Here is a 25,222-nt window from a genome sequence, read left to right as displayed (position 1 = left end):
TCATAATCAAATAATAATACTCATAAATACATGAACAAATATCATAACCAACACAAAGCTCAAATTAGGATAAGCCAACTTAACAACACACATACACTATGTGCTTACTATGCAAAACTATGCGAATGTCTCTGATAAGAAATGTGCAGTATGTCGATATTCTGAGTCATGTCACTGAATCAACACATACAATATGAGGTTGAAACATGGAGTATTTGCTAGTTATGCAAAGATTACCAGTCCATAGAGTGATCATAGTAGTCATGTATATTTGTACAATGTTGATTTTTTTCGTCTTTTTTATTTCAGGTCAAATTCATTCTCCTCCTATGCACCACAATCTTCTGCAAGGACAGGTGAGGCAGAAATTATATATATGTCATGTATGGCAAACAATGCGCAGATAAAATGTTAATTATAGTAGTAAGAATTTTTTTTTTCCGAACACGAGAGCTTCTTAGGTGCACTTTGTTACTTCTGGATTAAATTTTTGAAGGTCAGTAGCTGACAGCAGTTTATTTGCTTATCATGAATGTCTTTAAACTGACAGCAAACGTACACAAGATTATCAATTAGCAATCTAACTTCTAATAGTATACAGTAGTAGTGCAAACAAAACTAAAGATTTATTGTGCATTTGCAAATAAAAGACACTGTTTTGCTACTGTACAGGAAGCTCCACAGGTGGCAAGATTAAGCCCCTGTACAAGAAGCAGCCCAAAGTCATCACAGTCACAGCCTTCAAGAATGGAGGCAGGGATGTCTTCAGCAGAGTCACTGCACCAACTATCAAGGAGGTAAGATGCTATGTACCACATCGGTTGCCAGCAATGTTTTTATAATAAGATATCCATAGTGTAGTTCTGGAAATGCTGTCAAACATGCACAATTGACCACCGATAACTAAGGACCACCTGTCTATTGTGACCACTTTTTACCTCTTCCTTGGATACTTTAATTTCCCATTGACACATTAAAATTTTTGTCATTGAGAATCTTGTCTTATTTGGTGACCATCTGCCCATTGTTCCCTTGAGTTCATTTTTTGCACAGCTTTCACTTAATCATGATTATATAAAATATTATACAAAGTTTAACTTTAAGGTGATGACAGCCTGTTTTAGAGCAACAGAAGTAAACCTAACAAATTTATAGCTCCACCCCTGATTATACAGTTTTTCAATATATTATAAACAATGTTTATGTTGTTGAAATTTCACATTGTATATTTTGTAACATGTTGTATTTTTTACCTGCAAACCTCCAGCTCCTGGAGCTATGTACCATCAAGTTGAGCCTGCTGTCCGCCGCCCGCCGTGTGTTCCTGGCAGACGGGAGGGAGGCGTTCACACCCAAGGACATCCCCCGCGAGGCCGAGGTGTTCATCTCACAGGGGGAGCCGTACAAGGACCCGTACAAACCTGTCAAAAGTAAGAGGATACATCTTGTAATATGTCAACTTGGTAATACTTAGACTTTAAAATTTTAGCTCCTAATAATGAATGTCTTTCGAAATACAAGGCTGTTAGATTATTCCAACAGGCTCGGTGCTCTGTCAGCAGCCATTGTCTTTATGCTATACATGTACATGTATGATTATGATTCAAAAGATTTAAGACATTGATGAGGGTGCAATTTAGTACTTCTTGGGGACCTGTTTACTTTTTAGATATCCTTATTTACAATCCCCCCAAAAAGTGTTATATTTAGTCCAATGTTGGTCACAACAAAATATTTACGAAGTATTTTCAAAGAAGGCGTAAAGTTTTGCCAAATATTTAGGTATGATGGAGGTTTGAATGAATGTCAGTAGATAACTCATAGTTATGATAGATAACATCAGAAAGAACCTGTTTTGAATGTATATTTTGTCTCTCTTCCTAAAAAAAATGTTAAAGCTGATGTACCCAGAACTTGCATAAATGAAACCTGACATGTAACATGTAACTTATTCCCCAGCCCAAGAGCAGCTGAAACGCGGTGCCATGTGGACCATGAACGGGATCCTCCTTCCACAGGACGTCAAGAGGGGCAAGACCAAGTCTTCTCTCTCCAAGAGACTTAAGTACGCTCTTCTCACGTTCATTCAAAGCTAAGAACATTTGTTGTAGATTGAACAAAGTCTTCTTCATTACAAAATCTTCTTTTGATTCTTCCGTAAACGTTTCGACGACCGTCAGTCGCCTTCATCAGTACAAAATTAAACAAATGCTATCGGTGTGATATGAAATAAACAGAGTCAGTGCAATTCGAACTTAACCTACTGTATTGTGATAAAATTACTTGGCATGGAATGTTCTCGAGCGTAATACGTTAATTTGTTGTAGACACTCAATACGTTAGTTTGTTGTTCAGTAGATACTCAACAATCACACAAGACTTGACTAAATCATGATGTAAACAAAAAAAAGCTCATTTTGTTTAGTCCAAACATTTCAAAGAGATGAAGACAGAGAAAAGAAGTCTTACCTTTTTTTTATGTGACTGACAGAACTCTTGTGGAGAAGAGAAGACATCGGATCCTGATCTTCCTCAATGGACAGGGGGTCAAAGGTCAGGAGGTGGTGGCCTCCCTGGATGCACTTCAACAGGTAAATATTATTTCTGTAATTTGTTGTACTTTTCATATTTCAGCTATGGTAGCTCACAAGTGTTGGCTATTGCAAACAAATAAACACAGCTGTATTAAACAAACCAACATCATGAATGTAGACACAAACACATATATGTAGCATTCCTATGACATACAAATAGAGACTTTTAGTTAGTGGAATTTGATAATTATATTTAGATAAAGTAGAAGCATCCTATTTGCCGTCAGATGTTAGGTGCAAATACAAAATGTAATAAGTCATTTATAGCTGCTGTTATGTCGTGTGCCTACAAAGCTGGTGTGTTATACCAGCTAATGTATGTGGATACAGATACAGATGGCAACCGAAATAGAAGACAGACATTAGCCTGGAATACACTAAGTAAACCTAATTTTCCCTGTCGTTCTGCCCAGTTCCTGGATGCCTGTACAGGCTGCATGAGTCTAAACTCTCCTGCCCGGGTTCTGTTTGACTGGAGCGGGAAGGAGATCGTAGACCTGAACGAAGGTAAGCAGACTTTTCCTCTCTCACAACAGGCTAGACAGTTCATCTACCTTGCTAAATAACATTTTGTTCAGCAAAAAGCAGTAAGTTACTCATGCAACTGTATATGATTTTGGAAACAGTAAGGCATTTTAGACAACCATCCGGTGTCTTTCGTTGGTGACACTGACAAAAGTCACCAGATGGTTGTCTGAAAGTGAAACTTCTGACCATTTCTAAAACCATATCCAGTTGCTAAGTGAGTAACTGCTTTTTGGCATGTCTTATCATTGGGATATCTAACCTTCATCAATATAACATTTTGTTGAAGTTAGACATTTCCTTAACAGGTCAAAGTAACCTAAATTTCATCCTTTCTTTTTTCCCCCAGCCGACCCCCTAGACAAGGTTCTCCAGACGGCCACCACACCAGTCCTGGGGCCACTCTGGGTCTCCAAGGGGGAGGGCTTCAGCCCTGCGGGGGTAGAAGGTCAGTGCATTGTACTTAAGCTTGTGTTGTCTATAGTCATAATCAGTTTGAGCATAAGCTGCTCAGTAGGGAGATAGACATTATTTTTCCTCCTTTTGTACCTTTGTTTACAAGGTTGACTGAGTCCAAAGTCAAGGTCCTTGCAGACATCTGATGGACAAACATTATCATCATCATCATTATCTTTGTTTACTGTCTGAGTTATGTCCAGGTTGTTCTGAGAACCTTTTTGAATGAAAAAAAACTCAAACTGTCCACTCTTGTACATCATCTTTCAAGCGATCTGATGGAAATTGTTTTCCACTCCAGTTTACATCCAGGACATACTACAGAACCTGCGGCCGAAGCTGCGTGCGGCTAAAGACTACAAGTCTCAGCTGCAGCTGGCCGAGGCCGGCCGGACCGGGGAGGTGGACAGGGTGGAGCTGCTGTCCATGGACAAGACTGAGATCAAAAATGCACTGAATGAGGTATGTACATTTGTTATAACAGATTAATAGACTTATATTGCTAGATTCTAATTGTGATTGTAACATGTAGAAATTAAAAACTAAGACTACATTCAAACTCTAAATAGATTCAGCAAAATACACATTCAATCATAAAATGATAATCAGCCACGTTGCAATGTGCTAAGCAGTAGAATAAGTGATGCTGTCAGATCCCAATCTTTACCCTGCTATAGTCACAGAGACACAGTGTTGTACATCTTGTACTGTGAAACAGAATGATAAGTAAACAAATTTTCCTTCCTTCCTTCTTCTCCAAACGTTGATATATTTGAAAATATCATTTTTGGAAGTCAAGACTCTTAAGTCTTTTTTTTAGATTCATAATGCATTCATGATATGCAATGTCTCTCCAGATGCACTAATCCTTAGCTTCTTTCAGCCTGTTTGAATCTGGTTATTAATTTCCTGCCAACAATGCCTTAAAGTTCTTATTCACATTACGACACACAGTCTTCACAAAAACATGTCTAGTTGATTACTTCAATTGCAGTTTCACCAGTTGATGATACATTTTTTTGTCTGGACTGAAGTAACTGGGAGACGCTTATCTTTTCTACTTGTTTGTTCCACAACTTCATCATCATCATCGTTCGGCTGCAGCGCAGGCGACTGCAAGCCTTCTCAAATTTTACACTGTGAACTGAATTATAACAAATTCCTGCTCCCCCCAGACAGATGAGCTGATAAGTGACTTGAGTGGAACGGTAACAAAGTACAAGGATCAGCTGAGGGTCCTGGAGCCCCGCGTGCTCGAGGAGCGGGACACTGGGCACGAGTACAAGATGAAGCATATCAAGAGTCTGGAGGCCACAGACAGGCTGGTGGGAAGACAAGGTCTCAGACTCAAGGTGGGCTGATCGTACAGTTGCATTTTTTTTTTACATAAAGAACCATGTTAAACATACTATACTATTTTCTATTTCAAATCTGAACTCAATTTTAGATCTTGAGACTTAGATCTCCACTATACTAGTCTTTTATACTTATTTCAAAGTCCATGGTAATTATATACCAAGGCAGTAATTATTTACCCATTATCGACTCAAAGAATTTCTCTGATATGATGGTGCACCGAAGATAAGTGATTTAATATTTGGGCAATCCTTTCAGCTGCCCTCATTCAAATTTTGGCCAAGCGAAACCTTTGGACAAAAATATTTAAAAAAAGATATTTGTTTGTTTTTAAGTGCGTAGTGCTCTAGAGCTCATCAGCCACAGCAGGACTCACCTATCCTGACGAGGCTATTACGTGATGTCACTGGTCGTCATTGATGCCGACAGACTAACAAGAAGAAGTGCTCTAGATCTATTGCTCATGTCAAGAGATGTCAATTTTGCTAATCTTTTGCATACTTTCTACTTCAGGTGTTTGAGAATGGCCGAGATGAGGGGGAGACACTGATTTATTTCAACATGAGGGATGCAGAGAGGGCAGCAAAGGGGGACAGCAAGAGGCTTATGGAACAGGTAAAGTTTTTTTGCAGCAAAAGTACATGTAGCTACACTATATTGGGTCTATCATCAGATCTTGAAATAAGTCTGATCCAAATTTGTATCAAATATTAGGCTGCAGAGAGAAGCTTAAAGTTTGTATCAATTGTGGGGTTTGGATGCAGGGAGAAGGTTGAATACGTTGGAAAAGATCTTGTAGACAAAAAAAAAAAAAGAATTTGATGAGAAAGATTTGTGTGGTTTCATTCAATCCACTAAGGTATCTGTTTTAGGGCCAAATTTTATTCATTTAATACTAGGCAGTAGGGAGAAGAGTAAACACACTGAAAAAAATTCTTTATCTGTAAACTTTGTTGTTTCCTCCAGCTCCTTGCCACCTGTACTGCCTGTCAGAGACTAGCCAACCCTGTATCCAACCCTGGCCCCGCCCTCAGCAGTGTGGCTAAGAAGCTGTACGACCGAGAGGGTCAGGAGATCAACAACATCTACACTCTCAAGTCAGAACAGGAGGTCTGGCTCTCGTTCGGGGAGGACTTCAAGCCACCCAGTGGTGAGGAAACCTTATTTTAAGTATTCAGACACAATTTCTCTATCACAAAGTGAATGTCAAGGGTTGTAGCAGCTTCCTTTGGTCTACTAGTGGCAAAAGAACAGGCATAATTCTGTACAGTAATTACAACATACAAGTATAGTGCACTGAACTGTGAAACAAAGAATACTATATCTAGAAGCTAATTTTTCACATTATAAATGTCTGCATCTGATTCTTTATGGTACAACAGCACCTAGGCATAACACAACAGCTTTGAACATGTGCAAATACAACATTGTAGTACATGTATGTTCTTCACATGATAAGAAAAGTACTGTGATAAATTTAGTAATTCATAGAATCCTTACCACACATAGTGAGAAATGCATGAACATAATATTACAGGAATGTTGTTATCATGATGTTTCCCTGTGTTCTCCCCAGTGTCTGTGTTACAAGTGTGTTTTGACAAGGCCCAGGGAGTGACGTTACCAGACGGCAGGACGGTTGCCTACAGAGAACCTGTGGGTGGGGAGGACTCAGTGGAGGGGATAGACAGGTAGGGGAAGACTTAAGTTTGCTTTACAAGTTCTTTTCATTTAATTTGAATAAAATTTTAGATTTCAAAATATTTAGTTTATTTGACCTCACAGTTCTTGACAGACTGCATATATAAACAGTGCATGTACATGTAGTAACAAAATTTCAAGACAATCTATAAGGAATACATGTCCTCTTGAGATCCTATAAATAGCCCTAAACTCTTGCTCAGAAACCAAATAAATGTCTGATCTAAAATCTAAATAGTTATAATTGTTCAAAGCTTTGGCAAAGAAATCACAAACTAATGGCCATACATGTATGCCAATGTATACATTGTTCTTGATATATAACAAAGAATGTGAATCTTCATCTCATTTTTTCCCCAGGCATAGCCACTGGGAGGCAACAGTTGGGTTCCCCCTGGAGTATGACTACACAGAGCTGAGGGATGACAGGGATATAGAGGAGGAGCAGGAGAGGATCAGGAACAGGGCAGCCACAGACAGGGTGGTCACTCATGTCCGGTCAGCCGGGCTGGACACAAGGGGCAGCTTCCTGCAGAACAAGGTCAGAAATTACCTGAAAAAACAAACATGTAGATTTGGATTTTTGAAGACTTCAAAATGGAATTTTTTTCTCAAGCACTTTCAGTCATTGACCAGACAAGGAATATTCCATGTATGTACAAATCAATGTAGAACTATGTTTTGAGCTTATCTTTTTGGCATGCTACTCATTTCAGACTTTTTACCTTTGCCAGAATGGCTAAGGTTATGTTTTGGGCTTGTGAGTCTGTGTGTGTGTCTGTGTGTGTGTCTGTGTGTTAACAGCATAACTCGAGAAGCCTTGGATGGATCCCGATGATATTTGGTAGGTGGGTAGGGGTCGGGAAAACGAAGGTCAAGTTCGATAATGGGCCCCCTAGCGGCTTGCTAAGGTACTGCAGCGGAAACTCAATTTTTTATATCTCGTGTTCTGGACGTGCTGTGGTCATGATTTTTGAGTGGTAGATAGTCCTCGAGACAGAGAGTAAGTGCTGTGAGTTTGGGCCCCCTAGCGGCTTTTTTGGAACTGCAGGCGCCGGTTTCCTTTCAAACTTTGGACGAGAATAACTCTACAACGTGTTGACGGATCGTCATGATTTTTGGTATGTAGATAGAATGAGTGATGACTTACATAATGGTATACTAATTATGCAAATCAACAGCTAATTTGCATAATTAATGAGGAAAATTCATAAGTCCACTGCATTCCATGATAGGACTTTCAAACTTGTCACATATGTAGCTGGGAAGGAGAAAAAAGTCGATAGATATCAATTATGCAAATGATGACCTCATTTGCATAATTAATGAGAAAATATGAACATGTTGACGGATCATCATGTTTTTTGGTATGTAGGTAGCGTAAGTGAAGACCTACATAATGAGATACCAATTATGCAAATCAACAGCTAATTTGCATAATTAATGAGGATATTTTATAAATTCACTACATTCCATGATAGGACTTTAAAACTTGTCACATATGTAGCTGAGAAAGAGAGAAATGTCAATACATATTTATCATGCAAATGATGATCTCATTTGCATAATTAATGAGAAAATATGAACGTGTTGACGGTGTATTTAAAGACTTTGAAAGAGAATGGATCAAAGGATCATCATGATTTTTGGTATGCTGATAGCTTAAGTAATGCTTGATACAATTTGATATCAATTAATTGTAACTTGGGATCTAATTTGCATAATGAATGCCGAAATTTTATAAACCAACTCCAAGCATATAATTATAAAGAAAATGAAATGAGTAACGCATTTGTCTGCAGACATCATTCTACATAACAAACCTGGTTTATTTGGCAAAGGTATGTGTTCGTGGAACTCTAGTTTCATTATAAGTACATTTGTATGACTGTGTTATTTCTCTTGAGTAAACATGAGCCTCTCTAAACTGCTGAATGTGCAATGTCCTATTAAAGATTATTGCAGAAGGTTCACATGTGAATATTTGCATTACAGGAGGACACCAACACAGTACTTTACCCAGAACTCAGTGTCCAGACTAAGAAGAAGAAAGGATGGCCACCTGGCTGTCAAACATGGGTTATCAACCAGGTAGGATGTCATTTGTATCCTAGCAACTAAGTTTTCCTAAAGTGAAAGACGGCTGAAATGGAAGAAACTATCAGTAAAGTAAGCAGAAGTCAGCAGAATACATTTTCCTATGGCAAAAAAGACTAAAGAATATTCAGGCACAGATATAAATCAGTACAAAGCTAGATCATGGGTCATTGATTTGAAGAGATAAATGTTGATTGTAAGTTTCATAGGACAGTAGGTGGTTGGCAAAGAGAATGAATCATAACAGATGCAAGTGAAAACAGCTTCCTTGTTCCTAGTATGTTCTGTGGTCAGAGTTTAAAAGTCCTTCCCACACCAGATGGTGAATAGAGTGGCACCCATTACCATTTTTGTTGCCCATGGGCCACACAACATTGTCCAGTCACTATAGCTTTGTGCAGTCACTATAACACCACATGTAGTCCATACATGGTGTTTGTTCAACTTCCATACTCTTTACCAAATGCTGAGTGCCTAGCAGAGAAAGCAGTATATATATAGCCATTTTCAAAGTCTTTGGTATGACTTGGCTGGGATTGAACTCCCTGGGAAGAACCTCCTGAATGCAAGGCAAACACTCTACCAACTTGGCCATTGCACCGATATGTGTGTCAGAAAAAATGCCAACCCCTTGGCCATTTGAAAGTAATGTAACAGTTTTTCTCTGTTCTGTTGCCCCCAGAGTGGACTGATCTACAGCCGTGCCATGCCCCAACTGGCGCTGACCGTCAACGACAACCACCGCGTGGAGACGGAGGTCAGCGAGGGGCTCACCGTGGCTGGATTTGGGGTCACCATGCAAAAGAGGTCAGTATACCTGAGCTGAGTGTACAATCATGCTTTTCTATACATAATTTACCAAATTTTTACAAACATTTTATATCTTTTATTAGGCCATACCAATTTAATTAGTTGGTTCTCGGATTTTTTCCTAAAAAAATTGAAGCGACAGGGCGAAAAAAAAAAAAAAAAAAAACTTGCAACAAGTCTGGGTTCAGGTCCAGGCTGGTTAGTCCAGACCTAAACCCATGGTATACGTGTGCTAGAAATAGTTATTATTAATAATCAATTAAAATTACATGCAAAATTGCATGTTGGCATAAATTTGTACAATATACATTAAATTATGTACAGTTGCTACAGTAAACAGAAATGTTCACAAAACATTCTCAAATAGACCAATATAGTATTTTTACAGAGATGCAATGACAACAACAAACATTATTTAAGTTTGCCTCTAGAAATAAAATACCATTGCTGGAAGACTTATTTGCTCTCTGAGTTGATAAGAATCTGTCTATCCAAGGCTCTAAATACATTTCATGGTCAACTGGTGCAAATTGGAAACAAAATTACAAATACTTCCACTCCCCAAAAATACATGAACAAGCCAAAGTACTGAACTACATGTTGTATAAAACCATAGGTTTATTCTCTCTTTTTGTTACATGTACAATTATTTGTTGACAAATAATTAAGATGCAGTTTGATTAAACTTCCTTAGAAAAACCTAATGTTACATGCAATCACTGAAATCAGCACTGAAATGGTACTACATGTATCTAGCCAAATCTGCAGTTCCACTAGAAACAGCGTGGGGGCGCTTTTTTGACTTGCAGGGTCAAAACAAAGCTGAAGAAGAAAGATGGCCGCCCGGGAAAATGTCCGACTTCATTTTCATCTCCATTTGGAAGGCTTTGGGCATTTCAGGCATATCAAAACATGTTGGCTATGGAGGTACAAGAGTGAAAAAGTATTGGTGATTTATTCAGTTGTTTGTTTGGGTGCCGATTTCTGTGTTTCAATTGAAAATTTGCATGTGAAAGTGTGTGTGAGAGAGAGCACATGCTCAGCTGAACTTCTGGTTCTGTTACGTTATGTTATGCCCATGTGTATCTCATTTTACGATGATTTATTTGTTCCTAAATATACTTTGCAACAAAAAAGATATGAATCAATTTGTAACAAAGGACTTGGGGGTGAGAAAAAGTAAATGCACTGGTACTTTCCAGACGTTCTGTTTCTCTAACGGAACCAAAGTTTTGCAGCACGATTTTTTTACTGAACGGAATTTTTTTTTTTTTTTTTAAATTGGGAAAATTTGAAGCGGCGATTCCGAGAACCAACTAATTAAATTGGTGTGGCCTTACTATTAAAAAACATATAAACAATGAGCATGTTAATGGCACTACACATTTTTTAGATGTAATCACTAGGGTTGGTTTGGCTGATAAATTATGTCTTTAGAGCAGTAATTATAGCTTTTCTAACTTTTCCAGGATGGTAGGGAACCCTGCACAGCAGTGGAGCTTCAGCCCCGATGGTTACATCTTCTCTGTGGTTAGTACTTGTATCAAGTTTGTTATTGTTGCAACACTTGTTGCTAATGAACCAGAGATGGCAGGTGACAAATTAGCAAAGAACTGAAAAGCTCCAATATGATATGTTGTTTTCAAATTCAGTGAATTTGCTACATAATGTGTGAATAAACATACATTCTCAGAGAAGCTTAAACTCTCCATGTACCCTAATCTGCATATAAGATATTTCAGCAGTTTTTATCCCCATTTTCCAGTGTTAGACCATTTTAAAAAGAATTATAGGCATGTAACATTGATAGCCATCTATGACGGCCCGCTTCAGCGAAGTCTGATATGCGGCGAGGATGATGATGATGATGATGAACATTGACATTCAGAGTGGCCCAATGGTATTGTTTTCTTCAATTCCCATCCAGGCGTATCCTGACCTTGTCCTGACCTTCCTGGGTGACCAGGGCTCCGAGCCGACCTCTGACCTCATCACCCCCGGCCTCCCTCAGGGGGTGACGGCGGTGGACATGAACGGGGCGTCAGAGGACAGCGACTACCGCCCAAACTTGGTGGATCTGGACGGAGAGGAGGTGCTACATTCCCCCCGGGTCGACCCACTAGCGGGGCTGGGGGAGGGGAGCCAGTTCTCTGGACAGAAGAGTATCGTGGATGTGGTGGAGAAAGTGCCCGCGAAACATCCTTGTGCCAAATTTCAGAGGTATTGTCTATTGTGTGCACAGAATCTCTTTGTGATGCATAAATCATGCATTGAAACCTTCACCAAGGCTGCATAAATTGTCTTAATTTACAATTCTCTAAATGCTTTTGAAACTTTCCTGGATTTTCCTAAAAAATCTTGTAGTTTATACCTACTTACAGCCACAGAAGTTTCCGTCACTGGTCATGTTTGCAAATCAGTCAAAAAATGCATACAAAAGCATTTCTGGCCTTGGCAAATGTTCTAAATTACACGTATGCTGTTTTCCTACAGCTACTCTCCTTGGTGCTGAACTACGGGTGATGATAGTCATAGTCCATCCAACTGAAAACTTCCTTAAATTCCTGTTCCCTAAAGCCTCCTATTAGGAGTCCTGGCCTTGCCAAGTGTGATTAAGTTCACATACATTGTTGCCATGTATGTGATTGCTGTACTTAGTGCAAACTATAGTTTGTTATAGTCGTAGGCCATCCAACTAGAGACCTCTTTGCTTCCTGTTTCCTCCTCTGAAAAAAAGAATGAAATTTTAGCAAGGCACAATGACGAAACGGAATCTAAAAACACTGAAATAAGATCTATGTGTTTCTGCCTAGGTGGGCCCTAAAGCAGGAGGACCTGGCAAACATGGGACAGTGGAAGAAATCCAAAATCTCTAACCCTGAGTGGAACAAGCTGGCTTACTCCTGGCCTGTCACAGAGGACGGGGTCTGGAACAAGGTATGCAATATTTGAATATCCTACAATTCGTGATCTAACCTTGAGCAAAATAAATTAACTATGGGTTAACCTGTCAGGAATAAAGTGGAAACCCTGGCTCAAAACTGCCCCGAATGGAGAAGGCTTGCTACCACTGTCACTAGACACAGGAGGATAAAAGTCTAAGTACATGTTACTTCCTATCTTTATTTAGTATTGCTCCTTCATTTATTTATTTATTCATTCAGCTGACAATACAGGCAACCAACTAGCTGAGGCTTGTGCTGGCCTTTAGGGAAAAATACAAGATATATTAAATAACATATCAAGTACAATGGTACATAAATGGTACATTTGAAACATTTTGTAAATGTAGCATCTCATTAATACTGACATCTCCATGCATTCTGTTTTATCTTTAGGAGTTTAAGTGGCCCTTGGAGGGTTTTCTCATTCCCATGGCTCCTCCTCTAAGGAAGTCTAAAAAGAAGAATCCAAATGGAGGTGAGTACTTTAAGACTGCTACCTACGTTCTCAGCCTTGGATGTCTTGTTGGGTACTCACAATTTATTCTACTTGAGCATGATAAGATTAAAACTGAAAATGAACTTATTTTTCCTACTTTTTTCTCCAGTTGTTCCCCTGAGATTAAAGGTGGTGAGAAATGGAGACAAGAACCCTAAGAACTCAGTAGTGATCGTGGGACCAGACCTGACTAATGTAAGTTGTCTACTTTGGCCTGCATTTTGCCTTGCAAATGATTCCTTCCAAACATTAACCTCATCTTTTTAGTCATAATCAGAATAAACACATGTGGTCAATGATAGTAAAGTCAAGAAAGCAAGTTGACTACCTAGTACCTATTCTGCCAGGTATACATTTCAATACTAAAAACTTTCCTTAGAACAGTGGTTTTCCAACAGCCAGACACCTAAAATAGATAAGGCACTAGGTTCTGTATTATGTATTGCAGGTACATGTATTTTTAGGTTTCTTTATGCATATACATGCATGTATATATTGATTAATGATCTATCTATTGATTGGATGTCCACAGATGATGCGTGACATGAACAAAACGGCGCTAAACGGGAAGAAAGCGCTCCACCACAAGCGGCGCTCCTCTGCCACCCTACATGTGGATGACCTGTCAGAGGACATGGCCGACGCCCTGCACTGTGACAACATGCCCAGATTCAGGGAGCTGGAAATGCAGCTGGTGATTTTATTTAACTTTTTGCTGTTTTTGTCTACTTTTGACTCAGAATATCCTTAACATTTTTTGCTTGTACATTTTTTTCTATTAATCCTTCCTAGTAGTATTCTTCAAAATATTCTTTAATATATGAGCATATGAATATGCTAAGTTATAATGTTTTGATGAAGATTTCTGCTAAATCTCAAGATTAGGTATTATACCTCTTTTTTCGCTTTTCTATCAAGACAAACCTTTGCTACACTAACTGTAATGAGCCTATGTCAAAACTGTATAGAATTTTATATAAATGAGCCATTGTTTAAGAAAGGATCTATTTTTCATATCGAAATATTTTGCAACATTTTTCCCCGCATATAGCTCTGGGAGAGATGTACCACACTGATGGACTTGCCTTTTGTATTAGTATTCTAGTTAGGACATTCTAAAGATCATGCTTGTACAAATTTTGAACATCATGATCACTAGAACTTCCTTTCAATCTAAAGACTAACTTCTTAAGCTGTTTTGACTTTTTAAGGATTACAGTGCCAAACATAAAAAATAAAGAATTTTCTCTTTCTGCTTGTATCATTCCAGTTCTTGGAGAGATGTACCACACTAATGGACCTGCCTTTTGCGGCTCGGCGGCTGTTTGACGACAACGGGAGAGAACACAGCACGCTGACTGACCTGAAGCGGGACCAGGTCGTGTTTGTGTCCTGCGGAGAGGCGTGGGTCGACCCAAAACTGACAGAGAGCGAACGACAGAGGAGAACACTGCTGGCCAACCTGGCATCAGACGTGGCACAGATCAGGCACTATGTCACTCTCAGGAACCCAGAAGGTATGGTACTCTCTGTTCAATCTTGAAGCTTTTCTAAGACACTACGTTTCTTTACTAGGCCATGTATACTGTAACTGATTGGCTGGTGTATCGGTATACTGGCATAGACACTTAAATACAACAGTTTCTACAAATTTGTGCCTGATTACCATTTTCGTGAAACAAAGTGCAGAAACTGTCTTTAAACATTGTAGTTGTTTGTAACATCCATTGGCATAATACCGGTCGGTTTACTGCAATTTCTCAAGCAATGCTAATTTGGCAAATGATCAACGCATCATTTTCTCCAGTTACATGTTGCTGTTACAGCTTACCTTTGCCACTTCTTCTGTGTAAATTATTTTGTCTCTCTGGTCCTGCTAAAAACATAATATCGTAATTGGAACACACCGCGGAATTGCACGGAGAACGGGCGCGTGGTTGGAAGGGGGTGCACTATACCGGTTGAACGAAACACGGCACAATTAACTGCCGCTATGTACCTTTATTCATCCTCTGTTGTTCCTTTCTTTCCTGTTAGTAGTTGCACAAAACAAAAATCTGCATGAGCATACAAAAAGTCATGAGAAAATGGGCGTATACTGACAAGAATTTTCATTTAATTTTGGTCCGTCACAACCGCTATGACGTAAAACTTAACTGCTGGCCGTAGCATTAAAAATGGCGGGAAAATGGCGGCGTACATTCAATTTGACCCATTCAGCCGTAGATCCGGGCGATAATGCAACGGTTCCTCACACTTTTACACGAGTTGTAGGTCACCAAAAGAAATTCAAGATTGCTGTTGAATCATGCTCGTCTTATGCCGTGAGCACATGTGATTATTATCTACAAATCTGGCGATGAACGTGACAGTGTGTTTGTCCCACGACGAGCTCGCCTGCCCCGAAAATGACCGGAAAACTTTTGGCCTTGTTGTCTTCGAATGCATTGTTATCGATGCTTTGTAAATTATGTATTGGACACCTAGATGTCTGAAGTGTGCATACCTCAGAAATAACTATTGTTGCATGTGTAGATCTCTTTAAGTTCCACTATTTTTAATCGACCGGTATAAGGCTTATGACCGGTATTATGCCAATGCATGTTAATGGTTGCTTGTTTTTTTTAAGGTAGCTTTACGATGCACATGCACATGTTCCTCCCAAGAGTGGATTGTTATAGAACACATGTTATAGCAAGCAAATGCCTGAAAAAGCATATTCGAAGTTATCCAGCTGCACAGTACCACCGTGGGATTTGGGGGTTCCGTGCAATTAACAAAACTGTGCGATAAACTGTTGTGCAATTGACTGGCTTCTCCTAAAGTAGCACTCTACAACATGTACATGATTGGCACACCATTGCTGTCCTTGGTGCTGAGCCACAGGTGGTAATGATTTTGGGCCATCCAACTGAAGACTTCTTTCTATCCTGTTTTCTCAACCCCATCAGAAAAGAAAAGAGAGTGGATCTGATCATGACAATCAATATTCATTCCCCTGTGGAGTAAATGCATAGGAGACCATACTTGGTCTAGTGAGTATGAGAGAATAATAATCTTATTTGTTTTGATGATCTTTCCCCCCAGAACTAGTGATGATGGTGTCTGGCCCGCTCCAGCCTGGCTCCCCTGTGCTGGTAGAGAAGTGCACCCTGAGCCTCTAACAGAACAGTGTTAACGTGGATTGTTTTATCCCCCCTCCCCAGAACTAGTGATGATGGTGTCCGGCCCCCTCCAGCCTGGCTCCCCTGTGCTGGTAGAGAAGTGCACCCTGAGCCTCTAACAGAACAGTGTTAACGTGGATTGTTTTATCCCCCCTCCCCAGAACTAGTGATGATGGTGTCCGGCCCCCTCCAGCCTGGCTCCCCTGTGCTGGTGGAGAAGTACACCCTGAGCCTCTAACAGAACAGTGTTAACGTGGATTGTTTTATCCCCCCCTCCCCCAGAACAGTGTTAACGTGGATTGTTTTATCCCCCCTCCCCCAGAACTAGTGATGATGGTGTCCGGCCCCCTCCAGCCCGGCTCCCCTGTCCTGGTGGAGAAGTGCACCCTGAGCCCAGAGCAGCAGGAGGTGATCGCGCAGGCGGAGCTGAATGGGGATGGTGGGGAGCATGGGGAGCATGGGGAGGAGAAACCTCACACTCTGGAGGATATCCTGGGGGAGATTGGGTAAGGCTGGCTCCTCTTCTTTCTATGGAAGCGACCGCTATCATTGTGTCAACTATTTTGTCACTTGAATAGGGGAGGCCACCAGCGCAAGATGTCTTAATTTGAGTAAAGTTTGGAGACCCTTGACACAAAGGTGTCGATTGTAATATCCTGGGGGAGATTGGGTAAGGCTTGTTTCTGGGTGTCTATCTATTGTTTCTTTGATACTGATTTCTCAAATAGTTTGATATCTTGATCAAATTGAAAAAGCAATATATTTTTCTTCAATTTGATTAACTTAATATTGTGTATTGAAATAGATGTAGTTAGACTATGTTTAGTTTAGGTTACATTTCAGTAGTGAACGTGCTGGTTAAATTGTTTTATCATTTGAAAATCGATGAAAAGTGTCCTTTTGATGAATAATGTGCATGAATTTGGATACCTTATTAATGCTCCCTTTTCCCAAGTAAGTTGCATGCAAATAGGATGTCAATGATGAAGGAAGAGAAGTGAGTGGGTTGGTTTAGACCAATAGAAAATTTGTAGTCATTATGGTGATCTTAAACTTGGTGTTTTGTTATTCCAGTGTGTGGTAGTTTCTGGTTTTGTCCTCTCCTAGCTGCAGTATAGCTTTGCTGTCTTGCTGATATTTCCAGTGTTAATTACAATGTCAATGAAAAGCCAAGAAAATAACCTGATTTGGCTCAAAATTGATAGAAGTCTTGCTTGCAAATGAGTTTAATTGCCACTTTTGGCAAAAAGGACACATTTTGGATAGAAATAAAATTTCTGCAAAATCAAAATTGTTACATTGACATTGTATGCAGTGAAGGTATCTTCTGTGTAGACTAGTGCTTAACACCATGTTCTGAAGGATAACTGACGTACATCCCCTGTTCTGAAAGATAAATGTTCCAAGTCATAGCTGTGTAAGGGATGAATCATTGTTGATGTTGTGTGGCTGTTTTCTCTCCCTCCCCTGTAGGAGTCTAGTGTACGAACCCTCCTGGGTGTAAGTTTCCCTCCCTTTATGCCTTTCACTCCTCTGCACTCCTCTGATTTCCTTGTTTCTGTGGATATTAATGATATGTATATCTAATATGTACATGGTGGTGAATGAATGCTGCATGCATCATGACATTACACTGTTGTCATGGATGGTAAGAAATGGTGGGTGTAACGTGTTGTTGTGTGTGTATGATACTGTATGTCATATATCTAAATGTCTTTTTGTCTCCACACAAAGTTTCCATCTTAGTTTGTCCTTTGTTCATAAGTTGTCACTTCATCATGTCAGTGCGTAAGTTGCACCCAGACTCATGCCTAAATTCTCATTATGTCAATGCTTGAGATTTATCATGTGGTGAATTGAATTGCTTTTTTTCACACAGTGACTATGAGTCTGTTTCTCAGTCAATAAGAATTAGTTTGCATGACAGTTTAGTGAAATTAGTTTTAAAAAAGTCGACATAATTTGAACTATGGAGGATTACAGGTCATATTGAAGAAAAAAAAAGGCAAATGAAAACACAAATGACAACTCCTCAGTGTTAATATAGTCCATAATTGTACAATTCGGGCTTTGTTCTTACACAAAGGAAACACCACCAATTTTCGGTCTATATTGCCAACCTTTATCATGTTGTCTCATTCACTGTTCTGACTTTCCAGAAGCCTGAATTGTGATGACAAAAATAAAGAAAGTTGTATCTCTAGTAGTTGTTCTTACCTGAGAAACCAGCTCAAGTCAGAAATTAAACTTTTTAAGTTGTCTCAAAACATCACTCAAGTTGTTGCTGATTTCCAACAGAACACAATGTCAGTCTGCAATCAACTACAGGCTACTGTATGCTGTCAGTAGACAAAAAAATGCATGTACAGGTATGTCATATCATCTCCCACTCCCTGTTCCAGGTCAGCCCATGAGAGGTCCCACCAGCGATCGGAGGAGAGACTAGCGTCCCGTAAGCGCCCCTGGGAGCAGGGCTTCACCAGCAAGTACGACGAGATCATCGAGCTGGGGACAGAGGAAGAACCTCAGTACAGCGACATGGCTCTGTACAGCAAGTTCAGGTGAGATAACTGGTTTGAAGTCTTTTTTTAGTAAAATCATAAGATTATTGTTGTTTGTTATGAACATCATTTGATCTATTTACAATGTGTGTACAGTTGGTATGAATCAGTTAATTTGATGTGATCTTTCAAAAAAAGGTATTGTGTTTAAATTTGCTGTGTGTGCAAATTAACCTTGACCTTGACAAGGAACATCTTGATTTTTCCTCTCTCCCCAGACCGAAGACCCGTTCCCCCCGGAGAAGTTCCCCCCTGAGCGCCCAGCGGTTCCTGGTGCAGGACGGTTGGGTGGAGCTGGCGGACTGTCCCGGGCTGGTGCTGGGGGTGGCGGAGCAGGACGTAACAGGGACCGCCGTCTCCGTGGTGATCGTCAGGAAACGGGACGACGACATCAACCAGAGGTGGACGCTGAACAAGGATGGGTACGCTTAACTTTGTCATTGTCTTTTGATTTCTATTGACCTTGTTGTTTAAAAATGTGAAGTATCAAAATGTGCTCTAACTTACAAATTTTAACTTAAATCCAATTGACTGTTTTGTCGGTGTTTAAAGCATGTTCGAATACATTTTTGCCAATTTGCTGTCATGTTGTCCAAAAGACTGTTTTTGTGCTAATTCATGTGTATGGTACAATGCTGATAAAAGCATGCAGACTAAAGATTTGATTTTTCAAGGAAAGAGAGATAAAGAAAGCCTACTGTACAATGCTTTAAGAGTGTTTTAGACTACAATCAGTCACGATTGAAGTTTGAATGCTGACTTCTTTTATCTCTCATCCCTTTGCAGGTCCATCAACATCAAGAGCAACTACAGCCTGGTGCTGGGAGTGGCCCTTCCTCCCTTCCCCCCTGGGGAGGATTCCCCACCCCCAGGGTATGCAGGCGTGCCCATCTCCCTGCAGCCCCGCAGGGTGGCGTCCCTCGGGGCAGCAAACCAGCGCTGGCTGTGGGACCCCGTCACTGGATTCATCAAGGCTTTCGCTACTGATGTAACTGATAAAGGTAGGGATGGTCATAATAAATGATAGTTTATTGATTGCAGTTCCAATGTCCAGATACATGCCAGCGCTGTGGTATGGTGAATTGAGTATTCAGGCAGTACAAACAGTCACAGGTACATTAAAACTTAACATAGTAAAATGATAGAAAATTTAAGTAATAAGACTAACATGTATGACGTATGTTAGCTATTACTGCAGAGAAATAGTTGATACATAATTGATACTGGTATTGCAAAGTAGGTTCATGTATTATTCAACATTCCATGATATTAAAAAAATTGATAGCAAATTAATTCATCGTTCAAACCAAACTTTTTGAAGGCATTGTTTTCTGTAGTTGACATGTCACAAGTTGTAGGTTACTACTGCTGATTGTACTTGAAAGGTTGCTGATGAAGTTGCATTATGATCTATTTACCCAGAAATTACAGCAGCAAATAAGGCAGGGGTGTGTACATATGCGGTTACTGGTGCTCAAGAACTCGAGCAGCCGGTAAGTCTTACTTTTCTTCAAAATAAGAAATACAGAAATTTTGAAGAAATGTCTGACCAATAGTTTATTAGAAACTTCTACCTCTGACAACACTTTCTTTGTTTTGTTTGTAAATGGCATGATTTTGCAGTCATCTGCATGCAGTGTCTTATAGGCACAAATGTTTTATACTTTCAATTGGTGATTTGTTCATTAAAAAATGTGTCAAAGAAGTTAACAGATTGAATTGATAGGATTCAGATATTGAGCACCTTTGATAGAATTTAGACATTTGAAATTAATTCACAAAGAGTCAGTTTTCTCTTGAAACTACATTTTGTATCGTGAAACTGATCGTTAAACTATCATGTTTACACCTGTCCACATTGCAGGGTTACACATGGGCAATGCCCACAGCCAAGGGGAGCCAGCAGGCCATGGTGTGTGTGGCCTGTGCTCGTGCAATGCGCGGAAACTTCCGCCTGACCAAGCTCAACGTTAGCATTCCATTTTCCTGTGCCATGGGAACTACAAGTAAGCAAAATGTGTACTAATGTCTATGTGTAATGAATCACGCTGACCCTATAGATTACACAATGGAAACGTCACTGGTTTAAGCCAAATGTTAGTGATCACAGTTTGGTATAATATCAGCCTTTCTTTGATACTTAGATCATTTATCAGTTTGTTGTCTTTAAAGGACAATGTAGACTTTAAGTACCTCAAAACATTATAGATTTTATGAAGTTTACAATTAGACTGAACGTCTCTCAAGCTGAGCTTTGAAAAAAGATTTTCCGTTTCTCTTTTCAATGGCAATATTGTGCACTTATAGAGTAAGAAAGTGTGTAAGTGTTGTTTTTCTTATCTTCCCACTGCAGTAAAACAAAAAGGACAGAAGTTTGGTGGCTGCTTCCACTGTCTAAACGGAAAGGTATGTCTTGAGTCTAAGAGCATTTTTTATTGTTGAGTAAAATTGGATGTCAAAAGTAAGCTGAAAACATTCACTGAATCAGATAAAATATGGGGTTTTGTGTAATTATTGACAGAGATATATGTCAATAGAGGTTAGAAATCTAGGTTTAACATGTGAGATGTACAGTTTTGATAATATACTTGTTGGATATAGCATTACTGACAAAAGACAGCAGATGTTATCTGAAATGTCTGACCCTGTACAAAACTGGAGCAACTTTTGAGTTGAGAATGATTGAGACGTTTATGAAGGTTAGACATCCAGAATGATTGAGATACGTAAATAATACATCACCTGATTTGAACATTCTGAAGTTAGATATATAGATGTTTCTTGAGTCTACAATTTGTTCCATTCCCCCCTGGTTGACCTGTCCACTTAGGAAGCCGAGAAGGCGCTGGAGACTTGGGAGGAGCAGCTAGAACATCTGTATCAGCAGTGCAATGCAATATGCTAAGTTTGTTGAATTGAAGGTTTGTTCCATCCCCCAGGTGGACCTGTCCACTTAGGAAGCCGAGAAGGCGCTGGAGACTTGGGAGGAGCAGCTAGAATATCAGTGTCAGGAGTGCAATGCAATATGCTAAGTTTGTTGAATTAAAGATTTGTTTCATCTCCTCAGGTTGACCTGTCCACATACGAAGCTGAAAAGGCATTAGAGACTTGGGAAGAGCAGCTAGAACATCTGTGTCAGCAGTGCAATGGAATATGCTAAGTTTGTTGAATGAAAGATTTTGTTTCATCACCTCAGGTTGACCTGTCCACATACGAAGCCGAGAAGTCGCTGGAGACTTGGGAGGAGCAGCTAGAACATCTGTATCAGCAGTGCAATGTGTTGAATTGAGGGTTTGTTCCATCCCCCAGGTGGACCTGTCCACTTACGAAGCCAGGAAGGCGCTGGAGACTTGGGAGGAGCAGCTAGAATATCAGTGTCAGGAGTGCAATGCAATATGCTAAGTTTGTTGAATTGAAGGTTTGTTTCATCCCCTCAGGTTGACCTGTCCACATACGAAGCTGAAAAGGCATTAGAGACTTGGCAGGAGCAGCTTGAACATCTGTGTCAGCAGTGCAATGCAATATGCTAAGTTTGTTGAATTTAAGATTTGTTCCATTCCCTCAGGTTGACCTGTCCACTTACGAAGCTGAGAAAGCGCTGGAGACTTGGGAGGAGCAGCTAGAGCAGCTGCGGAAAGAGCGCAGCGTCCGAACCATCCAGCGTCAGATCTCCGCTGTCCAGATGGTCCAATCACTGCGCGTCCTGGCCTTCAAGAATGGGGAGGGCTGGTTTGCTGACGGGACGGTGCTGGTGGGATCTAGTGTATACGGGGTAAGGGTTGGTTGGTTTGTTCTTACATTGCTTAAAGGCAATGAGACCATACTCATACATACCTTGAGGATACCTTGAGGATACTTCGTTGTAGTAAGGCTCCCGCCTGTTGGCACAACCTCTAGATCTTCATTCCTTGTATCTCTTATGCTCCCAGAACTTGTCCAGCATTGTTTTAAACGTGTTCACACTGTTTGCTGTTACCACTTCCTCTGGCAGAGAATTCCACAATCGAACTGTCCTTGCGGAGAACGACTGGCGTCGCACATTAGATCTGGCTAGTGGCACTTTAATCTTGAAGCAGTGACCTCTTGTTTTGTCGAGGTTTGCTAACTCCAAGAAGCTCTCGGGATCGATTCGCTCTTTCTTGGTCATGATCTTATAGAGCTGAATCATATCGCCCCTTTCTCTTCTGTACTTGAGTGTTGGTAGTTTTAACTTCCTGAGTCTGGAACTATACGGCATCCCTTTCAGCGAGGGAACCAGTCTTGTTGCCCTATGCTGGACTCTCTCTATTATCTTTTGGTCAGTACTAAAATGGGGACCTGTACATGAACGGTTACTAGATTGTCTGAGTTCACAACTCTCAAATGTTAATCACCTAAATTCCTAATGCGAAATTCCCAAGAGCATTGAACTTTGGAGACTCTATGTCTGTATGTGTCTGTTGAAACCTTAAAGTCTTTTTAACTGGACTAGTTAGGAGTCAAAATGGAGCAGGTCAAAAGTCCTAGGTGTGCTGTCTGAAGATAGAAGTTAGACAAGTTAGAATTTGGGATTATCAATCAATCAATCATTTGCAGGCATCATAGTCTGATGAATAGTGGCAATGCAGATATCTACAGTTCACGCCAGGTTGATTATAGACAAAATCAATGGATGAGAAAATTTACAAGAAACATGTACATCAAACCTGTTTTGTGAAAAATATTTAGAAATAGCCAACACTTAGTATTCGAGTTGTCTCTTTTTACATCATAATATTTAACACTGTCCTTTGTCACATAGATGTTCCCTATGTTCCTTCCATGAACTTGCAATTAGCCTCCGGGCATGAACTTGCATAATAAACTTTCCATGATCATGATATTCACCTTGAAGTCCTGTCGTTTTCCACAGCTACTAGAGCAGGCGACTCACCGGCTGAACCTGGCGAGCGCCGCCCGGCGGATCTACACGGCGGACGGGAACCTGGTGCTGGACATGAAGGAGCTCATCGACTGGGCTGTCAGCGACTATGAGGAACAGGTGGGCATTTTCCTACAGTATCGTATTATGATCTCGTATACATCAAAGCCATTCATAGTAAGAAATGCCAAATAGCGATTAGTGAATCACTATACTAGCTGGATATGATTTGCCGTCATGTCAAACAATTCGTATATATCAAGAAGAGACGCCAAAAGACAAAAAAGAGGCATACATTATAAAAACTTGAAGATGAAGACTTTTAGCCAAGAAATGTGACGTCTAGCTTACATGTATAACTGAAAGAATGATTTCTAATACCGTTCTTTTTGCATTTTGCGACTTGCAGTCGCAAAATGCCTTCTGGCCAGTGTAGTCGCCGTTGTGATGTTGAGATGAACGGACCTGTTCAATCCATGCCAAACATTTATATACCTGTTAAAACAGGCATTTCTTCAACATGTTCGCACTAGCGCAGTGGTAAAGTTTACGCATTCTAAACCAATGCACCCGGTTCGAATCCGGGGAGGTAGATTTTTTTCAACTTTTTTTTTTCTTTTTTACATCCATTAAAATACTAATTTTTACATCCATTTGGCCACACCAATTTATTTCTTTGGTTAACGGATTCGCCGCTTCATTTTTTTGCCGAATAGAAATAAAAATTAAAAAAAAAAACTTAAAAATGCCCCGCAACAGAGCTCACTCAAAAACAGGCAATGTGTAGTGAAATTTGCTGCAGTTCACGCAAATTTTAACAGGTGGCGTCTAGATCTGCTGCAGTTCAGGCACATATGTGAATCTCTCCATGCGACAATATCAGGTTTAGTTACTTTGTTCTATTTATATGACATTCTAATAACTAGAAAAAAACGTTCACACACGCAAACATTGGCAAAATGCCAGCTTTTTTAAAAGCACTTGTTTCCCTGGTCTGCTGCAAAACTCATTTTGCAAAGTACATGACAATTTTTTTAATGAAAAGGCAGATTTTTTCAATAATGGCCATAATTTTGTTTTTTTTGTTTGTTTGAACCTTTATTTATTCACAAGAAGCTCAAATCGGCCTGCAGGTTGCATAGGTTGTTCCTAGAATAATTTGTATGTCGTTCAAGACCGTGCATGGAGATACAATTGTTGTGATCTTGCAAGTTTAACAGCATTAGTTATTCTACCCTGAAAAGTACAAAGGATGTAGCTTTTCTGAAGTATCATTTTTTGTGTGCTGATGTATGACTAAATATTACAGATCAAAGAGGAACAGCAAGTAACTACAAATGGGGAGTCAGGAGAGTCTAATGTTGAGGCAGTAAGTCTGTGTGATCTGAGGAAATAAGGGCACATTATAGTCTTGATACACATGGTCTTAATATTGTATCTCACTCACTGTCTGGTTTATTGTCTGTCGTTGTCTGTCCCACGAGGGTTACCGGTAAAAGTGCTTGCACATACTGTTGTTGTGGTGGATGCTGTTACCAGGGTGTCAACTTTTCTTGCTTGTCATAATTATTACATCATAATTGTAAGGTCTCGAACTTAAAAGTTGTGTACTTGTCG

General features: G+C 40.0%; 1 protein-coding gene across 1 annotated transcript in view; it reads left to right on the top strand.

The window, feature by feature from the left end:
- Nucleotides 1-206: 206 nt before the first annotated feature.
- Nucleotides 207-25,222, top strand: part of LOC118413128 (doublecortin domain-containing protein 1-like) — a 33,607-nt gene continuing 8,591 nt past the window's right edge. Inside the window, exons 1-33 of the mRNA XM_035816306.1 lie at nucleotides 207-211; nucleotides 310-356; nucleotides 673-797; nucleotides 1,268-1,430; nucleotides 1,960-2,065; nucleotides 2,492-2,591; nucleotides 3,008-3,101; nucleotides 3,469-3,567; nucleotides 3,877-4,037; nucleotides 4,751-4,927; nucleotides 5,445-5,546; nucleotides 5,898-6,081; nucleotides 6,508-6,622; nucleotides 6,993-7,173; nucleotides 8,628-8,723; nucleotides 9,412-9,536; nucleotides 11,009-11,069; nucleotides 11,467-11,759; nucleotides 12,353-12,476; nucleotides 12,878-12,959; nucleotides 13,090-13,175; nucleotides 13,513-13,674; nucleotides 14,251-14,497; nucleotides 16,467-16,650; nucleotides 18,547-18,705; nucleotides 18,924-19,127; nucleotides 19,492-19,706; nucleotides 20,128-20,198; nucleotides 20,570-20,711; nucleotides 21,059-21,111; nucleotides 22,271-22,477; nucleotides 23,597-23,725; nucleotides 24,915-24,974. Of these exons, the coding sequence (XP_035672199.1) occupies nucleotides 207-211; nucleotides 310-356; nucleotides 673-797; nucleotides 1,268-1,430; nucleotides 1,960-2,065; nucleotides 2,492-2,591; nucleotides 3,008-3,101; nucleotides 3,469-3,567; nucleotides 3,877-4,037; nucleotides 4,751-4,927; nucleotides 5,445-5,546; nucleotides 5,898-6,081; nucleotides 6,508-6,622; nucleotides 6,993-7,173; nucleotides 8,628-8,723; nucleotides 9,412-9,536; nucleotides 11,009-11,069; nucleotides 11,467-11,759; nucleotides 12,353-12,476; nucleotides 12,878-12,959; nucleotides 13,090-13,175; nucleotides 13,513-13,674; nucleotides 14,251-14,497; nucleotides 16,467-16,650; nucleotides 18,547-18,705; nucleotides 18,924-19,127; nucleotides 19,492-19,706; nucleotides 20,128-20,198; nucleotides 20,570-20,711; nucleotides 21,059-21,111; nucleotides 22,271-22,477; nucleotides 23,597-23,725; nucleotides 24,915-24,974 (4,359 nt within the window). The remainder of the gene's footprint in view (nucleotides 212-309; nucleotides 357-672; nucleotides 798-1,267; nucleotides 1,431-1,959; nucleotides 2,066-2,491; nucleotides 2,592-3,007; nucleotides 3,102-3,468; nucleotides 3,568-3,876; nucleotides 4,038-4,750; nucleotides 4,928-5,444; nucleotides 5,547-5,897; nucleotides 6,082-6,507; nucleotides 6,623-6,992; nucleotides 7,174-8,627; nucleotides 8,724-9,411; nucleotides 9,537-11,008; nucleotides 11,070-11,466; nucleotides 11,760-12,352; nucleotides 12,477-12,877; nucleotides 12,960-13,089; nucleotides 13,176-13,512; nucleotides 13,675-14,250; nucleotides 14,498-16,466; nucleotides 16,651-18,546; nucleotides 18,706-18,923; nucleotides 19,128-19,491; nucleotides 19,707-20,127; nucleotides 20,199-20,569; nucleotides 20,712-21,058; nucleotides 21,112-22,270; nucleotides 22,478-23,596; nucleotides 23,726-24,914; nucleotides 24,975-25,222) is intronic.

Source organism: Branchiostoma floridae, chromosome 4 (genome assembly GCF_000003815.2).
Source record: "Branchiostoma floridae strain S238N-H82 chromosome 4, Bfl_VNyyK, whole genome shotgun sequence".
Classification (NCBI taxonomy): Eukaryota; Metazoa; Chordata; class Leptocardii; order Amphioxiformes; family Branchiostomatidae; genus Branchiostoma; species Branchiostoma floridae.
This window is presented reverse-complemented; position numbering and strand designations above follow the sequence as displayed.